Below are 21,475 nucleotides of genomic sequence, written 5' to 3'. Positions count from 1 at the left end.
TGTTTTAATTGAAAATGAATTAAAATATTGTAATATTTTATTTGTATTTAAATAAAAAGACATTACTTATACTAATGTGTAAACTTCATAAATAAACAGTGTGAGGTCTGTGTCTGAACATCTGTCAGACTGTCTCAGACTGTACGGAGGCCAGTGCTGGTCAAAGATTTCTGTGCATCCTCCATCTGATGAGCTTGAAGAACAGCCACTGCTTCATTCACCTGAACACACACACAACATTATGAACACAAATGAAGATTTTTAGAAGAATATTCCAGCTCTGTTGGTCCATTCAATGCAAGTGAATGGTGGCCAGAACTTTGAAGCTCTAAAAAGCACATAAAGGCAGCATAAAAGTAATCTCTAGTGGTTTAATCCATGTCTTCAGAAGCCATATGATAGGAGTGGGAGAAACAGATCAATAGTTAAGTCCTTTTTGACTTTAAATCTACATTAAAACATGCACATTTACAAGAGTTCTTCTGTTTTGTAGCGATTAGCATTCTTCGTGCATATCGCCAACTACTGGGCTGTTGTCTAGATATGATTTATGCTTTTTTTCGTCCGTTTTTTTCCTCCTCCCTGCCCAGTAGGTGGCGATATGCGCGAAGAATGCTAATTGCTAAAAAAAACAGAAGAAGGAGAACTCTGTCTTCTCACGAACACACGTAAAAGTGCTGGTCAAAAGTGTCGATTTACAGTAAAAAATGGACTTCAATATTGATTCGTTTCTCACATACACCTATCATATCACTTCTGAATATTCGGAAGACATGGATTAAACCACTAGAGTTGTATGTATTACTTTTATGCTGCTTTTATGTGCTTTTTGGAGCTTCAAAGTTCAGGTCACCATTCACTTGCATTGTATGGACCTACAGAGCTGAAAAAAATCTTGGGATGGCATGAGGGTGAGTAAATGACGAGAGAACTATTCCCATCCCTTTAATAACTAGAAAATCTATAATCGTGACTCGTGACAGGACATTATAATGGAACAGACCTTTAAGCGTAGAGATTCATGCGACTGCAGCAGGTGATGCAGCTCAGATTCGCTCATCTCTAACAGCATTCCAGTGATTTTACTCGCCTGCGGCCCCACCATCTCCTGGATGAGCGGGAACAGACTGTCACCTGCAGTCAGGGGTGAAAGGCCAGTTCAAATAACTCCAGCTAAATCTTGTAATGACAATACTAGCATAAACTCTAACTAGAACTACTGCACTCGTTACTCTAGCTTCCTTTGGGGCAGATTTAAAGAGACAGTTCACCCCAAAAATGGCATCACATTATGCCAAACTCACTCTGGCAGGGCGGAGGGCGGGGCCGGATGTGCAGAATCACGACCCGGCCCCGCCCTCCACCCTGTCACACACACACACACACACACACACACACACACACACGCACACACACACACACACACTCATGTTTGTTTTCCTATCCTTATGAGGACTTTCCATAGACATAATGATTTTTATACCGTGCAAACTATAGATTCTATCCCCTAAACCTAACACAACCCCTAAACCTAATCATCACAGGAAACTTTCTGCATTTTTACATTTTCAATAAAACTTTGTTTAGTATGATTTTTAAGCGATTTGAAATATGGGGACACTAGTCTATGTCCTCATAAAGCACATTTATAGCATAATAACCTTGTGATTACCAGTTTATAACTTACAAAATTGTCCTGGTATATCACAAAAACGCACACACACACACACACACACACACACACACACACACACACACACACACACAAAAGGAGAGGCAACCTGTTCGTCTCGGTCACTGTTCACTTTCATTGTATGCAAAAAGATGCAATGAAAGTGAACAGTGACTGAGGTTAGACTGAGGTTGAGGTTCCACAAAAGAAACACCTTTTTCACCTATGTTAGGTAATTAAATGCGTGCTATTCCAAAAGACATATCAATTATGCATAATTGCATATATAGTATGATAGAGTCTTGGACTTTCGACATGGGAGATCGCAATTCGAGCCTAGCGAAACACGCTAGCTAACACGCGAGATGAAAGTGTCACGAAAGTGCTGCGAAATTACGTGGTTGCATAACTAGGTTAAAGTTTTAGGTACAGGAGTTACATTTTACTCATTAAAACCTCCATCTATAATTCACGTTAAAAACCGCGTCTGATTACGACACCATTTCACTCACTTTTGGCGCCCCCCGGTGGACAGTTCCCCAGTGAAATTCGCAATAAAGCACGTCATTTCATTTTGCAACAATGTTGCCATGGTGACGTATTATTCGTGAGATCAGGCTGCAATTATGGCCCCTTTAAGGGGATTAAAACAAAGATACAAATATTCAAAAGAGCATAAAGCCACAATAATACAGGAATAAACTCACCCAGCATCTGCTTGTGGGGTTCGTGAGAGGATGAAGTCAGAGACTCCTGCTCTTCAGTGTTGACATCAGGCTGCGGGAGAACACACACTTTATTTTGAAACACGGTGTGGCTTTATTCACACTGACAAATGTAAACAATAATAACAAAACAGTGTTAAGACTGTGTCATGTGACCTGCACTGTGTCGCATAGCTGCGGCGGAGTCTCCGCGGACTTGCGACGGTTGCGGACATCAGGTGGGACTTTATACTGCGTTTCTCCGTTCACTGAAGTCACTCTTATGACTGCACCTGTACTGTCCATCCCGGGAGAAAAGACAAAACAAACACGGCCATCAGAAACTCTGTCCATCGTGTGAATATGTCTGTGTAGATGATTCATCGCGGCGGGTTCTTCTCTCACCTGTGCAATGCGTCACACATGGCATCTGGGGTGCCTGTCGAGCACTCACAGTGGACTGAACCACCATCGGCATGGTTTGGATATCTGTAGTTGAAACAGTGATATTTTGGATTCAGTGCTGAGGAAACTTGGAGTAACTTCTAGAAAGACATGAGCGACGGCGACCGTTGGTGACCGGATGTGGGCGTGTCCAGCGATGTGACAAAGTTGAGAAATGTATAACTTTATGCAAATGAGGAGCGACTTTTGGGAGCGACAGCCAATACGAGAGCAGATGGCAGAGCTCACGTGATCCTTCTCTCTCTGTGATGGAAAGATGGAGGAAAGGCTCCTCGCCGTACACCCCACTAGCGTCTTTACCACCAGCCACTGGCGACATGCAAACCCTGGACACCTCATTTCACCTGCGGACGCTGCAAAACAATTGTTTGCTTCGAATTGAACAATTGTAAAAGTTGTTAATTTTAAAATGTTTTTTTTTGGGACAGCAGGGACACCAAGGCGCACTACCACAGGCGGGACTAGCCACAGCGGACCGAGTTCTCTGTGGGGAGGTACAACGTCAAGTGGGAGCCACTGGTGGACCCCGGAAGGTGCCGATGCCAACAATTCATCAGAGCTCTAGATAAGGAGTCGGTAGACTTCAAGACTTCTTCCCTAAGCTGTCAGAGGTCAAAGGTCAAAGCCGGAGTCTTCATCAGACCACAAGTTGTTGAGCGGAGGTGTTTGGTGTCCTTTTCTGCATATCGCGGCAACATTTTGTGGTCCGTCCTGCATAACGCGGCGGCTCATTTGACCTTATCGTGGACCATTCGGCACGTTTCGCGGCCGACCCACCAGCCCGCTCGGTTCTCCCGATGGCCAGTCCGCCTTGATTCGGCCCCAAAGTGCGTCTGCCCACCGGGAAAATGCCCGGTATGCCAGATTACCAGTCCTTGCTGCTGCCATCCGCAGCCGCCTGCTTGGGGACGAAGGGGTCACTGCCAGCTGGCGAGAGCCGGAGGAAATAAGGGGAAGAGCGGTTCCATCTCTGAGGGGGCGGAGGATTCGCTGCCGTCTGCTGGGGGAGGAGCGAGCTGGCATCCGCGAGAGCAGTTGAGGACCGGGCGACAGCTCGTCCAGGAGCTGGCGAGCAAGTTCTTCTCTCTCTCTCTTTCTCTCTCTCTGTGTCTCCGCTCGCCCTTTCCCTCTCCCCACGCCTCCCCTCGTCTCTCCCCCAGGTGCACAGGAGGCGGGGTGGACCACCATCTGACCGATTGGCCGGAAGGGCAGTGTCTCTCCTCCAGAGATTTGGAGTGGCGCCCTGGCCTGAATCAGGCGGGGGAGGACTGTGACGAGGAGGAGGGCGTGGCCAGCCAGTGATGATGCACAGCCGCCGCTGAATCAGCTGATCAGCGGGAGGGCGAGATAAAGAGGAGCTGGAGGCGCCAATGCGATAGATAGAGAGAGAGAGAGAGAGAGAGAGACGCACGCGGCCGCGTTGCATGTGTGTCTGTGTTTGTTTATATGTTGAGTTTCTCATTAAACGTCATGTTTACTCTTCAGCGGTTCCCGCCTCCTCCTTGCCCCTCTTTTATCTGTTTATAAGTGCTTTATCAAAATAAAAGCGTCACATTTCTGCCTTTAAACCCTCTAAAAATACCCCATTGACTTCCATTGGAAGCGTCTCACTGGAACACACACGTGTGCTTTATTAACGTAAAGGAGGAACGAGTTCAAATTGCTTTTTGTGGTAATCAACACTATGACACAAGTGCTGGCGATTGAGCTTCACCCGTATTGAACCCGGAATATTCCTTTACTCACACTGAGGGCCGGAGTCCGGTGTGTCCCATTGAGTGCTGAAGTGAGGATGGGCGAGATGGCCGTAAGGGTAGAATGGAGAGAAACTCTGAATCTGTGAAACATATAGATTTATGCTCTGAATTAGTTTATTAAGAAGTATGTCATTAAGCACGCTACATTGTAACAACTCATCATGTGTCATTTATCTATAGTAGATTCTGACCTGCTGATCCATACAGTATCCAGACGGCGGGTTTGAATGGTACGGCTCCATGAGCGGGTTTATCATCACATGTTGGTTATTGAAGCTCATTCTCATCATGTATTGGTGGATGAGGTGAGCCTGTCGTTCGCTCCTCCGCTGAGCGAGCGAGACGTATATCGGTTTGGACGCGATGATGCATCCGTTCATTTCAGTGATGGCTTTAGTGGCCTCTTCAGGAGACGAGAAACAAACGAATCCAAAACCACGACTGCGGCCGCCGTCCGTCATCACCTGAACACAAAACGGTCTCTGGATTTCTCAAAACACACCTCTGTGATTTCAGACAATGTTTTTGGCTTTGTCTGGTTACAGTTGTCAATTAGGAATATATATAGGAATAACAAGGAATATTTCGCTGTCTTTATTTACTCACCCTCGTGTTGTAACAAGGCCACGCATGCTTTACATTAATACATTACAACGGTCAGCACCATGTTTGTTATTTGTTAAAGTGCTTCATAAACATTCCTGTTCCTTTTGTGATCCACAGATAATACAGGTTTGGGTGAGTACACTATTTACATTATCAACAAATGACATGTTTTTGGGCTGAACTATCCCGTTAAAGGGCACCTATTATGCCCCTTTCCTCAAGATGCAATTTAAATCTTTGGTGTCCCACAGATCATTTATTATACCATGTTGAAAATGCCCATTTTTGGGCGGGAATAAACCGATCTGTTTTTGTGTGTGTGTGTCTTTAAATGCAAATGAGCTGCTGCTCCCCGCCCCCGTATCCAGAATAGGGCGGAGTCTGCTTGGGATAACTAGACATCATACGACAGTGAATATAGAGATGTTCAGCCTGATACGTTTGAACCGGAGTCAGACGCTGATGAGGGAGTGACTCCGTCAGAAGGAACATCTTTGAGAATGAACCCGGAAGTTTCCGAAAAGTTATTTAATTGGTTGTAGTTTTTTCAGCAGTTATGCAACGATAGATGAGCGACACACACACACAAATACTGTTACAATGTTGCGCTATGCGCTATAACGAAACAACACACAAACGAGCATGTCCGTCGGCAGTGTCCGTCAACAGTTGTGGGCGGGGCCTGTACAAAGTGATGTCACTTTGTCAGAGAACAATTCGATTCATTTGCACCTTCACACTGGTGATGTTGCCGTACGGTGAGAACTCTTTGAGGAGAAGCTCGTTGTCCACGCTGTCACTCAGATTTTTGATGTACAGATTCACTCCCTGTAAAGACAATCAGAATACATTAATCATCGTAATGACTGTCTGTCTGTCTGTCTGTCTGTCTGTCTGTCTGTCTGACCTGATAGTGTGCGATGCGCTCCTGCTTTGTCTTCTCATATCTGCGCTTCAGTTCTGCGTGACGCTCTCGTTTCTTCTGAGCGCGACTCACATACAGCCGCCTGCCGTTCAGCTCCGCCCCGTTCATCTCATCCACTGCCTGTGGAGGGGCGTATAATGTATATAAAGTCAACATGAAATGAAAATGGTTTTATTTACTTTCTTAACCCTTAAATGCATGGCCATGTTCCCAAACACTCTTACCGCACTTATATCACTTATATCTATTAAAAATGGATGTACAAATACCCAGAAAGTGTACATTGTTTTAAAACACTTTCAAGACAATTAGAAAGTAATAAATTATATATATAGTATAAATTAAAGAGATAATGCATCAAATCAGGACAAATCTAGAACAGGATTCATTATTTTCATGATCTACACATGATCTAAACATGATCTACACATGATCTAAACATGTTCTACACATGATCTACACATGATCTAAACATGATCTACACATGATCTACACATGATCTGAACATGATCTAAACATGTTCTAAACATAATCTACACATGATCTACACATGTTCTAAACATGATCTACACATGATCTAAACATGATCTACATATGATCTACACATCATCTACACATGATCTACACATGAGCTACACATGAGCTACACATGAGCTACACATCATCTACACATGATCTACACATGATCTACACATGAGCTACACATGAGCTACACATCATCTACACATGATCTACACATAATCTAAACATGATCTACACATCATCTACACATGATCTAAACATGATCTACACATGATCTAAACATGTTCTAAACATGATCTACACATGATCTAAACATGTTCTAAACATGATCTAAACATGTTCTAAACATGATCTACACATGATCTAAACATGATCTACACATGATCTAAACATAATCTACACATCATCTACACATGATCTAAACATGATCTACACATGATCTAAACATGTTCTAAACATGATCTGCACATGATCTAAACATGATCTGCACATGATCTAAACATGATCTACACATGATCTAAACATAATCTACACATCATCTACACATGATCTAAACATGATCTACACATGATCTAAACATGTTCTAAACATGATCTAAACATGATCTAAACATGATCTACACATGATCTAAACATGATCTACACATGATCTACACATGATCTAAACATGATCTACACATGATCTAAACATGATCTACACATGATCTAAACATAATCTACACATCATCTACACATGATCTACACATGATCTACACATGATCTAAACATGTTCTAAACATGATCTGCACATGATCTAAACATGATCTACACATGATCTAAACATGATCTACACATGATCTACACATGATCTAAACATGATCTACACATGATCTAAACATAATCTACACATCATCTACACATGATCTAAACATGATCTACACATGATCTAAACATGTTCTAACATGATCTGCACATGATCTAAACATGATCTGCACATGATCTACACATGATCTAAACATAATCTACACATCATCTACACATGATCTAAACATGATCTACACATGATCTAAACATGTTCTAAACATGATCTAAACATGATCTACACATGATCTACACATGATCTAAACATGATCTACACATGATCTAAACATGATCTACACATGATCTAAACATAATCTACACATCATCTACACATGATCTAAACATGATCTACACATGATCTAAACATGTTCTAAACATGATCTGCACATGATCTAAACATGATCTACACATGATCTAAACATGATCTACACATGATCTACACATGATCTAAACATGATCTACACATGATCTAAACATGATCTACACATGATCTAAACATAATCTACACATCATCTACACATGATCTAAACATGATCTACACATGATCTAAACATGTTCTAAACATGATCTGCACATGATCTAGACATGATCTACACATGATCTAAACATGATCTACACATGATCTACACATGATCTAAACATGATCTACACATGATCTAAACATGATCTACACATGATCTAAACATAATCTACACATCATCTACACATGATCTAAACATGATCTACACATGATCTAAACATGATCTACACATGATCTAAACATAATCTACACATCATCTACACATGATCTAAACATGATCTACACATGATCTAAACATGTTCTAAACATGATCTGCACATGATCTAAACATGATCTACACATGATCTAAACATGATCTACACATGATCTACACATGATCTAAACATGAGCTAACATGTTGGCCTCTGCAGCATCTGTAATTTAGAGACACTAAAACCTGTTCTCAGTTCTCACTGGGTCATTGGTTGAGCCGGTGTCATTTTGTTTATTTGGTGCCAGTAGTGCTGCAGAAATGACTCTTTTCACCTTATAAAAATAACAACATTTGATACGACTCTGGCGATTTTACGCACCCTCTTGGCATCACTGTTTTTCTCAAAGTTGACGAAACCGAATCCCTTAGAGTTTCCGCTCTCATCGGTCATGACCCGAACGCTCACGGTTGAGCCTAAAATAACAAACACATTTTTTAAAGACAAGAAATTACTCAACGAAAAGTATTTAAAGGAATATTCCGGGTTCAGCAGCATTTGTGTCATAATGTTGATTACCACAAAAATAAATGTGTGTTCCAGTGAGCACAAGTTTTTTTTAAATGTACCAAAATTATTATTTTTTTTAATCAGAATTTTTACAGTCATTTTAGGGTTTACAGTGTTGCGTCGTCATGGCAACAGAGTTGTATAATCGTCTATATCTTCACACAGATGTGGTTATTAAGTGATTTAATGACAGTAAAATCATGTTAACACACATATTGTTTATGTCTTGTGTTTATACTTGTGAAACAGTATTTTAATGTGTACAGATTAAACCCCATTGACTTGCATTGGAAGTGTCTCACTGGAACACACATTTGTGGTTTTATTAAAGAAATCGAAAAATTTTTTTTGTGGTAATCAACATTACGCCACAAATGCTGTAGATTGAGCTGAACTTGTGTTGAACCCGGAATATTCCTTTAATATAATTTCTAAATAAATACTCACCAAATTTGCTAAATGTCTCATTGAACGTTGCGTCATTCACATCTGATCCAAAGTTCTTGATGTAAATATTGGTGAATTGTTTGGCTCTCGCCTGCATTTCTGCCTCACGCTCTTTACGAGACTTAAAGTGGCCGACAAACCTTGAATGTGCATCAAAAGAGACTTCAGAAGCATTATTATCCATCATACTCACCGTTTATGTCTAACATACAATTATGTTAATGATCTAAAAGAGGACCACAGAGAAAAATATTACGTTTCTGCACCCCCGTCCCCTAATCAGGCTAATCCAGCCTCAGAGAGGGATAAAGGCCGACTGGAGATGGCAGTGAGAGAGAGAGAGAGATTTACGGGCAACTGTCCGACACCCGTGTGTGTTTGTGTCTTTTTGTTTAAGTTGCTTATTAAAATATTATTTATATTGTCAAGCCGGTTCTCGCCTCCTCCTTTCCATTAATCCCTTTACACTGGTGCCGAAACCCAGGAAGGAGGAGGGATGCACCGTAGTAGAGTCCTTGCCACTACCATCCGCCCCAATGGAGCAGCCGCGGCCATCCGCTTGGAAGCAAAGGAATGCCCGCTGACCGCGAGGGGAGGAGGGGCTCCCAACCAACTGCCTGGAGCGGTTACCGCTGCCAGGGGCGGGGGAGACCCCTACCGTCCACCAAAAACGCAGAGGGGCGTTCCGTCTGCCAGGGGCCGGAGGTCTGCCTCCGATCCGCCCGGGGAGGCGCGGCTGTTGTCCGTTAGAGATTGGAGGAGTGGCCGAGTACCAATCTACGGCGTATCGGAGAACCGGTGAGTACGTTTTTTTTCTCTCTCTCGCTCTCTCCTTCTCTTCCACTGCCGCTCCATGTTGGCCTTTCCCTCTCTTTTTAAATGTTTTGGTAATTTGGCACGATCCCCTCCCTCATCCAGGTAGATGGGGATGACCTGCCGGCAGACGAGGCGTTAGGCATGCCCCTCCCCAGGGAAAGGGGGGGGGCGGTGTATGTCATGCCGGGGGCATTGACTTCCATCCTCTAAGGATAATCTGTCTGCCAATCGTTACACTAGTTTACCAACTTTTAGTATATTTGTCACCTAGTTTAATAACTGCCCCATCACCCAATATACATACTCTGGGCCATGTCTCTTTCCAAAGGCAGTGAGCACCACACAGAGGGTGTCTCCAGCTTTAGGGGGTCATTTACTACCACCAAAAATAGTACAAAGTAGATGGCGCAACTGTAAATACCTGAGAAATGGAGACCTAAAAATCCCAAATTGCTGTGTTATCAAATGATCTCAAAGCTCCACCAAGTGTAGCAACACCCCTCTCCATCTCTTCTTTCCAGCAAAAGGGGAATTGTTAATACACAATTTGGGGTTCAGCCATATGCTTGAGGAAACATTTAGGCAAGGCCGATGGGGGTTTGGTAATTAATGTTTTTAATTTAATGCTTTTTTCGTTTGGTAACTTATTTGTTTTTTATTTAATGCTTTTTTCGTTTGGTAACTTATTTGTTTTTTATTTAATGCTTTTTTCGTTTGGTAACTTATTTTTTTCATTTAATGTTTTTTCATTTGGTAACTTATTTTTTTCATTTAATGCTTTTTTCGTGGACCAGTGAGGCTTTGGAGGATCTCCAGATGTGTTTTGACTCTACTGACTGGACGTGTTCAGGACTGCTACAAACAGTCTGAGTACACAGAGGCTGTGACGTCATATATCAGCTTCTGTGAGGACTGCTGTGTTCCATCACGCACCAGGGTGAGTTACAACAATGACAAACCCTGGTTTACAGCCAAACTCAGAAGGTTAAGGTTTGATAAGGAAGAGGCCTTCAGGAGTAGGGACAAAGATCGAAGTACAAGTTTAGCAAGGCGGTGAAAGAGGCTAAACGACGGTACTCTGAGAAGCTCCAACACCTGCTCTCAGCCAACGACTCTGCGTCTGTCTGGAAAGGGCTCAGGCAGATCACAACTACAAGCCTAAAGCCCCCAGGCCATCAACGACCGACGCCTAGCCAATGACCTGAACGAGTTCTACTGCCACTTTGAAAGACAAAGGGACAGTCCTGTAACCATTCCCCACGACAACTTCCAACAAAGGGACAGTCCTGAAACCATTCCCACGACACCTCCCAACAAAGGAACAGTCCTGAATCCATTCCCCACGACAACTCCCAACAAAGGGACAGTCCTGAAACAATTCCCCACGACAACTCCCAACAAAGGGACAGTCCTGAAACCATTACCCACGACACCTCCCAACAAAGGGACAGTCCTGAAACCATTCCCCACAACAACTCCAAACAAAGGGACAGTCCTGTAACCATTCCCCACGACACCTCCCAACAAAGGGACAGTCCTGTAACCATTCCCCACGACAACTCCCAACAAAGGGACAGTCCTGAAACCATTCCCCACGACACCTCCCAACAAAGGAACAGTCCTGAAACCATTCCCCACGACACCTCCCAACAAAGGGACAGTCCTGAAACCATTCCCCAAGACACCTCCCAACAAAGTGACAGTCCTGAAACCATTCCCCACGACACCTCCCAACAAAGGGACAGTCCTGTAACCATTCCCCACGACACCTCCCAACAAAGGGACAGTCCTGAAATCATTCCCCACGACAACTCCCAACAAAGGGACAGTCCTGTAACCATTCCCCACAACACCTCCCAACAAAGGGACAGTCCTGAAACCATTCCCCACGACACCTCCCAACAAAGGGACAGTCCTGAAACCATTCCCCACGACACCTCTCAACAAAGGGACAGTCCTGTAACCATTCCCCACGACACCTCCCAACAAAGGGACAGTCCTGTAACCATTCCCACGACACCTCCCAACAAAGGGACAGTCCTGTAACCATTCCCCACGACACCTCCCAACAAAGGGACAGTCCTGTAACCATTCCCCACGACACCTCCCAACAAAGGGACAGTCCTGTAACCATTCCCCACGACACCTCCCAACAAAGGGACAGTCCTTTGCATCACCTCCACCTCCCCCACCTCAGCAGGGGCCTGGGCACCTCCCCACCAATGCCCACCTTAAAGGTACCCCCCTCCACCCCCCACCCACCTCAGTGACGACTCTTTCCATCCATGAGAGGGACGTCAACAAATTCTTCAGGAGACAGAACCCCGGAAAGGTGCTGGACCGGATGCTGTCTCCCCATCCAGCTTGAAGCACTGCGCTGATCAGCTGTCTCCAGTGTTCACAGACATTTTCGTCACCTCACTGGAGACATGTCACGTGCCAGCCTGCTTCAAGTCTTCAACTATCATCCCTGTTCCCAAGAAGTCAAGGACCACAGGACTTAACGACTTCAGACCCATCGCCCTGACCTCTGTGGTGATGAAGTCCTTTGAGCCCTTGTGCTTTCACACCTCAAAAACATCACCGACCCCCTCCTGGACCCCGCAGTTTGCATACAGAGCCAACAGGTCTCCACTACATCCTCCAGCACCTGGACTCCGCAGGAACCTATGCCAGGATCCTGTTTGTGGATTTCAGTTCTGCCTTTAACACTATCATCCCGGCTCTGCTCCAGGAGAAGCTCTCCCAGCTAAGTGTGCCTGACTCCATCTGCAGGTGGATCCTGTCTGACAGGAAGCAGCATGTGAAGCTGGGGAAACACATCTCCAACTCACAGACCATTAGCAGGGCTGTGTTCTTTCTCCTCTGCTCTTCTCCCTGTACACTAACAGCTGCACCTCCAGTCACCAGTCCATCAAGCTTCTGAAGTTACGTGGACGACACCTCCCTCATCGGACTCATCTCTGATGGTGACGAGTCCGCCTACAGGTGGGAGGTTGACCACCTGGTGACCTGGTGCAATCAAAACAACCTAGAGCTCAATGCTCTAAAGACAGTGGAGATGGTTGTGGACTTCAGGAAGAACTCAGCCTCACCTGCACCTGCCCCCATCACCCTCTGTGACTCCACAATTGACACTGTGGAGTCTTTCCGCTTCCTGGGAACTATCATCTCCCAGGACCTCAAGTGGGTGCTGAACATCAGCTCCCTCATCAGGAAAGCACAACAGAGGATGTACTTCCTCGCGGCAGCTGAAGAAATTCAACCTGCCAAAGACAATGATGGTGCACTTCAACACAGCCATCATCGAGTCCATCCTCACTTCCTTCATCACTATCTGGTACGCTGCTACTACTGTGTGATTTTCTGATTTAACACTACATTGCTGTAGGGGTGGCTGTGGCTCAGGTAGTAGAGTGGATCGGCTACCAATCACAGGGGTTGGTGGTTCGATTCCTGGCTCACACGACTCCACATGCCGAAGTGTCCTTGGACAAGACACTGAACCCCAAGTTGCTCCCATGCAAGGCTAGCGCCTTGCATGGCAGCTCTGCCATCATTGGTGTGTGAATGTGAGTGTGGATGGGTGAATGACACGTAAAGTGCTTTGGTAACCTCTAAGGTTAAAAAAAGCGCAATATAAGCGCTATAAAAGCTATAAAATCGATATAAAAGCGATATATAAGAGCTATATAAGAGCTATACAAGCGCTAAGTGCTATATAAGTATATAAGTGCTAAATAAGAGCTATATAAGCACTACATAAGAGCTATATAAACGCTATATAAGTATATAAGTGCTATACAAGCTTATATAAGTATATAAGTGCTATATAAGAGCTATATAACAGCTATATAAGCTAGGTGCTATACAAGCACTATACAAGCTATATAAGAGCTATACAAGTGCTGTATAAGAGCTATATAAGGCTATATAAGCACTATAAAAGTATTTAAGTGCTATATAAGCACTAAGTGCTATATAAGAGCTATATAAGCTAAGTGCTATATAAGTGCTATATAAAGCTATACAAGCTATACAAGCCCTATATAAGTGCTATATAAGAGCTATATAAGAGCTATATAAGGCTAAGTACTATATAAGTATATAAGTGCTATACAAGCACTATATAAGCTATATAAGAGCTATATAAGTGCTATACAAGCACTATACAAGCGCTATATAAGAGCTATACAAGCGCTATATAAGTATATAAGTGCTATATAAGAGCTATATAACAGCTATATAAGGCTAGGTGCTATACAAGCGCTATACAAGAGCTATACAAGCTATACAAGCTATACAAGCGCTATATAAGGGCTATACAAGTGCTGTATAAGAGCTATATAAGAGCTATATAAGCACTAAGTGCTATATAAGTGCTATATAAAGCTATACAAGCTATACAAGCTTATATAAGTGCTATATAAGAGCTATATAAGAGCTATATAAGGCTAAGTGCTATATAAGTATATAAGTGCTATATAAGTATATAAGTGCTATACAAGCTAAATAAAGCTATATAAGAGCTATATAAGAGCTATACAAGCACTATACAAGCTATATAAGAGCTATACAGGCTATATAAGAGCTATACAAGCTATATAAGCTATATAAGAGCTATACAAGCACTATACAAGCTATATAAGAGCTATACAAGCTATATAAGAGCTATATAAGGCTATATAAGAGCTATATAAGTGCTATATAAAGCTATATAAGTATATAAGTGCTATATAAGTGCTAAGTGCTATATAAGAGCTATATAAGTGCTAAGTGCTATATAAAGCTATATAATAGCTATATAAGCTTATAAAATACGCTATATAAGTGCTATATAAGAGCTAAGTGCTATATAAGAGCTATACAAGCTATATAAGAGCTATATAAGTGCTAAGTGCTATATAAGTGCTATATAAAGCTATATAAAGCTATATAAGAGCTATACAAAGCTATAAAAGCGATATATAAAGCTATATAAGCACTATACAAAGCTATAAAAGCACTATATAAACACAATATAAGTGCTATACAAGGCTATAAAAGCTATATAAAGCTATACAAGCACTATATTAGCTATATAAGTATATAAGTGCTATACAAAGCTATATAAGCGTATACAAGCGCTATAAAAGTGCTATATAAAGCTATATAAGGCTATATAAGAGCTATACAAGCATATATAAGTATATAAGTGCTATATAAGAGCTATATAACAGCTATATAAGCGTTAGGTGCTATACAAGCACTATACAAGAGCTATACAAGTGCTATACAAGCTATACAAAGCTATATAAGAGCTATACAAGTGCTGTATAAGAGCTATATAAAGCTATATAAGCACTAAGTGCTATATAAGAGCTATATAAGCTAAGTGCTATATAAGTGCTATATAAAGCTATACAAGCACTATACAAGCGCTATATAAGTGCTATATGAGAGCTATATAAGTATATAAGTGCTATACAAGCTAAATAAAGCTATATAAGAGCTATATAAGAGCTATACAAGCACTATACAAGCTATATAAGAGCTATACAAGCTATATAAGAGCTATACAAGCGTTATATAAAGCTATATAAGAGCTATACAAGCACTATACAAGCTATATAAGAGCTATACAAGCTATATAAGAGCTATATAAGCTATATAAGAGCTATATAAGTGCTATATAAGGCTATATAAGTATATAAGTGCTATATAAGTGCTATATAAGTGCTATATAAGAGCTATACAAGCACTATACAAAGCTATATAAGAGCTATACAAAGCTATATAAGAGCTATACAAAGCTATATAAGTGCTATATAACAGCTATACAAGCACTATACAAAGCTATATAAGAGCTATACAAAGCTATATAAGAGCTATATAAAGCTATATAAGAGCTATATAAGTGCTATATAAGTGCTATATAAGAGCTATATAAGTGCTAAGTGCTATATAAGTGCTATATAAAGCTATATAAGAGCTATATAAGGCTATAAAATACGCTATATAAGTGCTATATAAGAGCTATATAAGCTTAAATGCTATATAAGAGCTATACAAGGCTATATAAGAGCTATATAAGTGCTAAGTGCTATATAAGTGCTATATAAGCTATATAAGAGCTATACAAAGCGCTATAAAAGCGATATATAAAGCTATATAAGCACTATACAAGCTATAAAAGCATTATATAAAGCTATATAAGTGCTATATAAGCACTATATAAGCTATACAAAGCTATAAAAGCTATATAAGCGCTATATAAGTATATAAGTGCTATACAAGCTATAGAAGCACTATACAAGCTATATAAGCTATATAAAAGCTATATAAGTCTATATAAGTGCTATATAAGAGCTATATAAGAGCTATATAAGTATATAAGTGCTATATAAGAGCTATATAAGAGCTATATAAGAGCTATATAAGGCTATATAAGTGCCATATAAGAGCTATATAAAGCTATATAAGCACTATAAAAGTATATAAAAGCTATATAAGCTATACAAGCACTATAAAAGCTATATAAGCTATATAAGTGCTATATAAAGCTATACAAGCGCTATAAAAGCGCTATATAAGTGCTATATAAGTATATAAGTGCTATATAAGTATATAAGTGCTATATAAGTGCTATATAAGTATATAAGAGCTATATGAGAGCTATATAAGAGCTATATAAGTGCTATATAAGAGCTATATAAGTGCTATATAAGTGCTATATTAGCTATATAAGTGCCATATAAGAGCCATATAAGAGCCATATAAGTGCTATATAAGTGCTATATAAGTGCCATATAAGAGCTATACAAGCGCTATATAAAGCTATATAAGTGCCATATAAGAGCTATATAAGTGCTATATAAGTACATAAGTGCTATATAAGTATATAAAGCTATATAAGAGCTATATAAGAGCTATATAAGTGTTATGTATGACCTTGTCTTGTTTTACCTTTGCCCCTTTGTTTACCATTTTGTCCCTTGTTTTACTCCTTAGTTTTCACTTTTGTCCCTTGTTTAACTCCATAGTCTCCTTGTTAGCGTTACGTGTTCTCTGTCATTGTTTTCACCTGCACTTGTTAATTTGCCTTTGGTTTCTGTTAATCACCTTGTCATCTAGTTTGTGTTCTGTTTGTTCATTGGCCCCTTTGTCCCATGTTTTTGTATTTATATCCTGGTTTTTGGTTCAGTCCTTGTCTGTCGTTGAATGTTTTTGAATGTAGTTAGCCTGGTCTGTGTTCCCTGCCCGAGTTCTCTGTTCTTGTTTATTTCCCCATTGAGGGTTTTTTCTTTGTTAGTAATAAAGTAAGCTGCATTTGGATCCTCAACCTTCATCTGCCTTCATTGCCTTACATTCGTGACAGAACGACAGACCATAAATGAGCAAGCTGCAAACTGCTTAGCCTCATGCAGGGAAACCGTCCGGTGGAGGACTACACCCGCGATTTACTCGCAATTGCGGGTGCCACTGACTTCCCTGACTCCGACCTGGTGGCGTTTTTTTGGGCCAACCTGAGTTGTGCGCTCGAGAGCGGTTGCCATCGGCGACACGCGGCTGGGCGCTCCACGACTTCATTGAGGAGACTCTGCAGGTCTGCGTTTAGCCCGTGGTTCGTCCCTTCACGCCTGCCTTGGTCAGTGAGCCAGCACGGTCCTCTTCGTCTGCCGGAGGAGGAGGAAGACAGGCTTCCGCCTCCGGCCCACGCATATCACTGTGAGCGAACCAGTGCCCACGCATATCACTGTGAGCGAGCCAGAGCCCACGCATATCACGGTGAGCGAGCCTGTAGCCTCCGATGTCAGTGAACCAGTGCCTGTAGCCTCCGATGTCAGTGAACCAGTGCCTGTCGTTCCAGATGTCAGTGAACCAGTGCCTGTCGCCTCAGAGGTCAGTGAGCCAGAGCCCTCGCCTGCCCGGTCTGCGAGCCAGAGCCCAGCGTCAGCTACGGTCAGCGAGCCAGAGCCCTCGCCTGCCCGGTCTGCGAGCCAGAGCCCTTGTCAGCCATGGTCAGCGAACCCAAGCCAGTGCATACCACGGTCACCCAGCCAGACCCTGTCGCCTCAGAGGTCAGTGAGCCAGTGCCTGACGCCTCGACCGTCCCTGAGCCAGCGCCAGTAGCCAGGACCGCCCAAGAGCCAGCGCCAATGGTGCGTGCCCATCCTAGAGCCTGCGCCCCTCAAGTTCCCGAGCTTTCCAGAGCTCCGCCTCCTGAGCTTTCCAGAGCTCTGCCTCCCGAGCTTTCCAGAGCTCTGCCTCCCGAGCTTTCCAGAGCTCCACCTCCTGAGCTTTCCAGAGCTCCGCCTCCCGAGCTTTCCAGAGCTCCGCCTCCAGAGCCTCCCTCAGCTGAGCCTCCCACGGCTCTGCCTCCTGAGCCTCCCAAGGCTCCACCTCCTGAGCCTCCAGAACTTCCCACGGCTCCGCCTCCCGAGCCTCCTACGGCTCCGCCTCCAGAACCTCCCGAGCCTCCTACGGCTCCGCCTCCCGAGCCTCCTACGGCTACGCCTCCCGAGCCTCCTACGGCTCCGCCCCCAGAGCTTCCTACGGCTCCACCTCCCGAGCCTCCTACGGCTCCGCCCCCAGAGCCTCCTACGGCTTCGCCCCCAGAGCCTCCTGAGCCTCCTACGGCTCCGCCTCCAGAGCCTCCTACGGCTCAGGCCCCAGAGACTCCAGAGCCTTCCAGGTCACCGCCTCTAGGGCCTCCTCCCAGGCCCCCTGACCCTGTTCCTGACCTGTGGCCTCCTCCCAGGCCTCCTGACCCGGCCCCTGTCCTGTGGCCTCCTCCCAGGGCCCCTGACCCTGTTCCTGTCCTGTGGCCTCCTCCCCGGCCTCCTGACCCTGTTCCAGTCCTGTGGCCTCCTCCCAGGCCTCCTGACCCGGTCCCTGTCCTGTGGCCTCTTCCCAGGCCTCCTGAACCTATCCTTGCCCTGTGGCCAGCTCCCAGGCCTCCTAAACCCATCCTTGCCTGGTGGCCAGCTCCCAGACCACCTGAACCTGTCCTTGCCCTTTGTGCCCCCCAGGACTTCCTGCCTGCCCTCTGTGCCCCCTTGGACTTCCTGCCTGCCCTCTGTGCCCCCTTGGACTTCCTGCCTGCCCTCTGTGCCCCATTGGACTTCCTGCCTGCCCTCTGTGCCCCCTTGGACTCCCTGCCTGCCCTGTGTGCCCCCCTGGACTTCCTGCCTGCCCTCTGTGCCCCCTTGGACTTCCTGCCTGCCCTTTGTACCCCCTTGGACTTCCTGCCTGCCCATTGTGCCCCCTGGACTGTCTATCTGCCCCTCGTTGCCCCCGGACTGCCTGTCTGCCCTTCGTTGCCCCCTTGGTCTGTCTGCCCACCACAAGCTCCCCCAGTCAATGGACATTTTTTGTTTTATGTTACTGTTGATCGTCTGGGATCCGATCCTTTGAGGGGGGCTATGTTATGTATGACCTTGTCTTGTTTTACCTTTGCCCCTTTGTTTACCATTTTGTCCCTTGTTTTACTCCTTAGTTTTCACTTTTGTCCCTTGTTTAACTCCATAGTCTCCTTGTTAGCGTTAGTTTTTCGTGACATTTGATGTATTGACACAGAGTTTATGCGCTTGAGTTACATGGAAAAATATTATGTCGACATTATGATCCGCAAAAACGTTTTTATAAAAAATCCTTGGATGGAAATGTAGTTAGTCAGTGCTGATACTCGCTGAGCTACCCAGGCCCCCTGTATACGTGGTTTTTAATGTCCCCACAGGTCGACGATTTCTAACATTTCTACATCCTGCCCTCCCAGCACAGTTAGCAAACAAAACGCTTACAGGTGTCAGCGGTTATTATTGCTTAAAAGGATGATTGTAGCAAAGTTTAAGCGTGGCTCGCCTTCACGCGATAAGCGTCACGTGACTCCTGACGTTTAAGCTCGACATTACTATGGTTACTATGTTACACCTCACATCATAACTTACACGATCTGCTCATTGATCAACATGCCGTTTAATCTGTTGATGGCTTTTTCAGCAGCTTCATGGGTCTCGAAGTGCACGAATCCAAAACCTTTAGATCCATTTTCATCGCTAGACACCTGTAGAAGAAGAAATGTCTTTATGTCCTGCACTGAATACGGACATTTAATAAAAGCTCATCACTTACTTTGCAGGATAAGATGTTTCCGAAGGATGAGAAGATATCGAGGAGCCCCTCACTGTTGATGGATTTCTCCAGGTTCTTGATGAAGATGTTTCCCACCCCGCTCTTCCTCAGCGAAGGGTCTCTCTGACACCACATCACACGCATGGGCTTGTCATTGATCAGGTCAAAGTTCATCGTATCTAAGGCACGCTCGGCTGAAGTACAACACATATGATGCACATTTGAATCAGGATCAGAATGAGTCATATATCTAACAGCAGATTCCTATATGGTGACTACTCATCCCATATAGTGTGACAATATGCCCCGCTTTAAGAGTTAAGACTTGATATGTGTCTATATAGAAATTGCCATTTAAAAAAATCAACCGAACCTGACAAATATTCACTTAAGTGTGACAACTAGCCCCAGACTCCACTAAAGGTGTCTGAAACTCTGAAGAATGACATTCTTATACACTGGGGTCACTGAACATGAGCTCATCTCACCATCCGCAGGTCGTTCGTAGTTCACATACGCGTATCCGAGCGAGCGGCCGCTGAGTTTCTCTCTGCAGACCCGGATGGACAGAACCGAACCGGCCGCACTGAACCTCTCGTAAAGCATCGATTCAGTCACGTTCGGTTCAAGATCACCGACATACAACGAGCCGCTCATCCTCATCATCATCCTCACAGATAATCAATCAATACCAATAAACGAGATGCAGCAGTCACGTTAGATTCACCGAGCAGCTGTTGTAACGATCAACGCAAATCACACATTTAAAAGATTCAGTCAAATTACAGATAAACATTCGAATCAACATATTTAAAAAGAAACAATGTAACATTTGCGCGAGCTGCAAATTCGGCACGGAACAGTTTTATTTATAAGCACTGACACATGCATAATGTATTTATTTATGTATTATGTATTTGTTCTTTTATTATATTTTGAACGATTTGTAATATATTATATTTATTCTAAAAATGTTACATTTATTTAACACACACACACGCACACTCACACTAACACACACTCACACATACACACACACACTCACACTAACACACACTCACTCACTCACTCATACACACACACACTCACACTAACACACACACACTCACACTAACACACACACACACTAACACACACACACTCACTCATTCAATCACTCACTCACACACACACTCACTCACTCACTCACTAAAACACACTCACTCAGTCACTCACACACACACACACACACACACACACACTCACTCATTCATTCAATCGCTCACTCATTCAATCACTCACTCATACACACACACACTAACACACACACACTCACTCAAACACACACA

At 43.5% G+C, this 21,475-nt stretch overlaps 1 protein-coding gene across 1 annotated transcript; it reads right to left on the bottom strand.

The window, feature by feature from the left end:
- Nucleotides 1-134: 134 nt before the first annotated feature.
- Nucleotides 135-20,804, bottom strand: LOC127657702 (polyadenylate-binding protein 4-like). Its single transcript, XM_052146544.1, has 14 exons — nt 20,636-20,804; nt 20,148-20,341; nt 19,964-20,079; nt 9,219-9,358; nt 8,583-8,677; nt 6,112-6,249; nt 5,937-6,032; nt 4,790-5,062; nt 4,584-4,678; nt 2,782-2,865; nt 2,554-2,674; nt 2,380-2,449; nt 1,004-1,134; nt 135-221 (listed from the first exon to the last, which is right to left on the bottom strand). The coding sequence occupies exons 1-14, from the start codon at nt 20,802-20,804 to the stop codon at nt 135-137; spliced, it is 1,809 nt and encodes a 602-aa protein (XP_052002504.1).
- Nucleotides 20,805-21,475: the final 671 nt, after the last annotated feature.

The sequence above is a fragment of the Xyrauchen texanus genome, chromosome 17 (genome assembly GCF_025860055.1).
Source record: "Xyrauchen texanus isolate HMW12.3.18 chromosome 17, RBS_HiC_50CHRs, whole genome shotgun sequence".
Taxonomy (NCBI): Eukaryota; Metazoa; Chordata; class Actinopteri; order Cypriniformes; family Catostomidae; genus Xyrauchen; species Xyrauchen texanus.
Note: the sequence above shows the minus strand (reverse complement) of the source record. Positions and strands in the feature narration are given on the sequence as shown.

Coding starts and splice junctions, on each gene's coding strand:
- LOC127657702 (XM_052146544.1), bottom strand. CDS start 20,804: ATGAGCGGCTCGTTGTATGTCGGTGATCTTGAACCGAACGTGACTGAA. Junction 20,342..20,635: donor CTACGAACGACCTGCGGATG/GTGAGATGAGCT, acceptor GTTGTACTTCAG/CCGAGCGTGCCTTAGATACG. Junction 5,063..5,936: donor GCAACATCACCAGTGTGAAG/GTGCAAATGAAT, acceptor TTTTGTGTTCAG/GTGATGACGGACGGCGGCCG.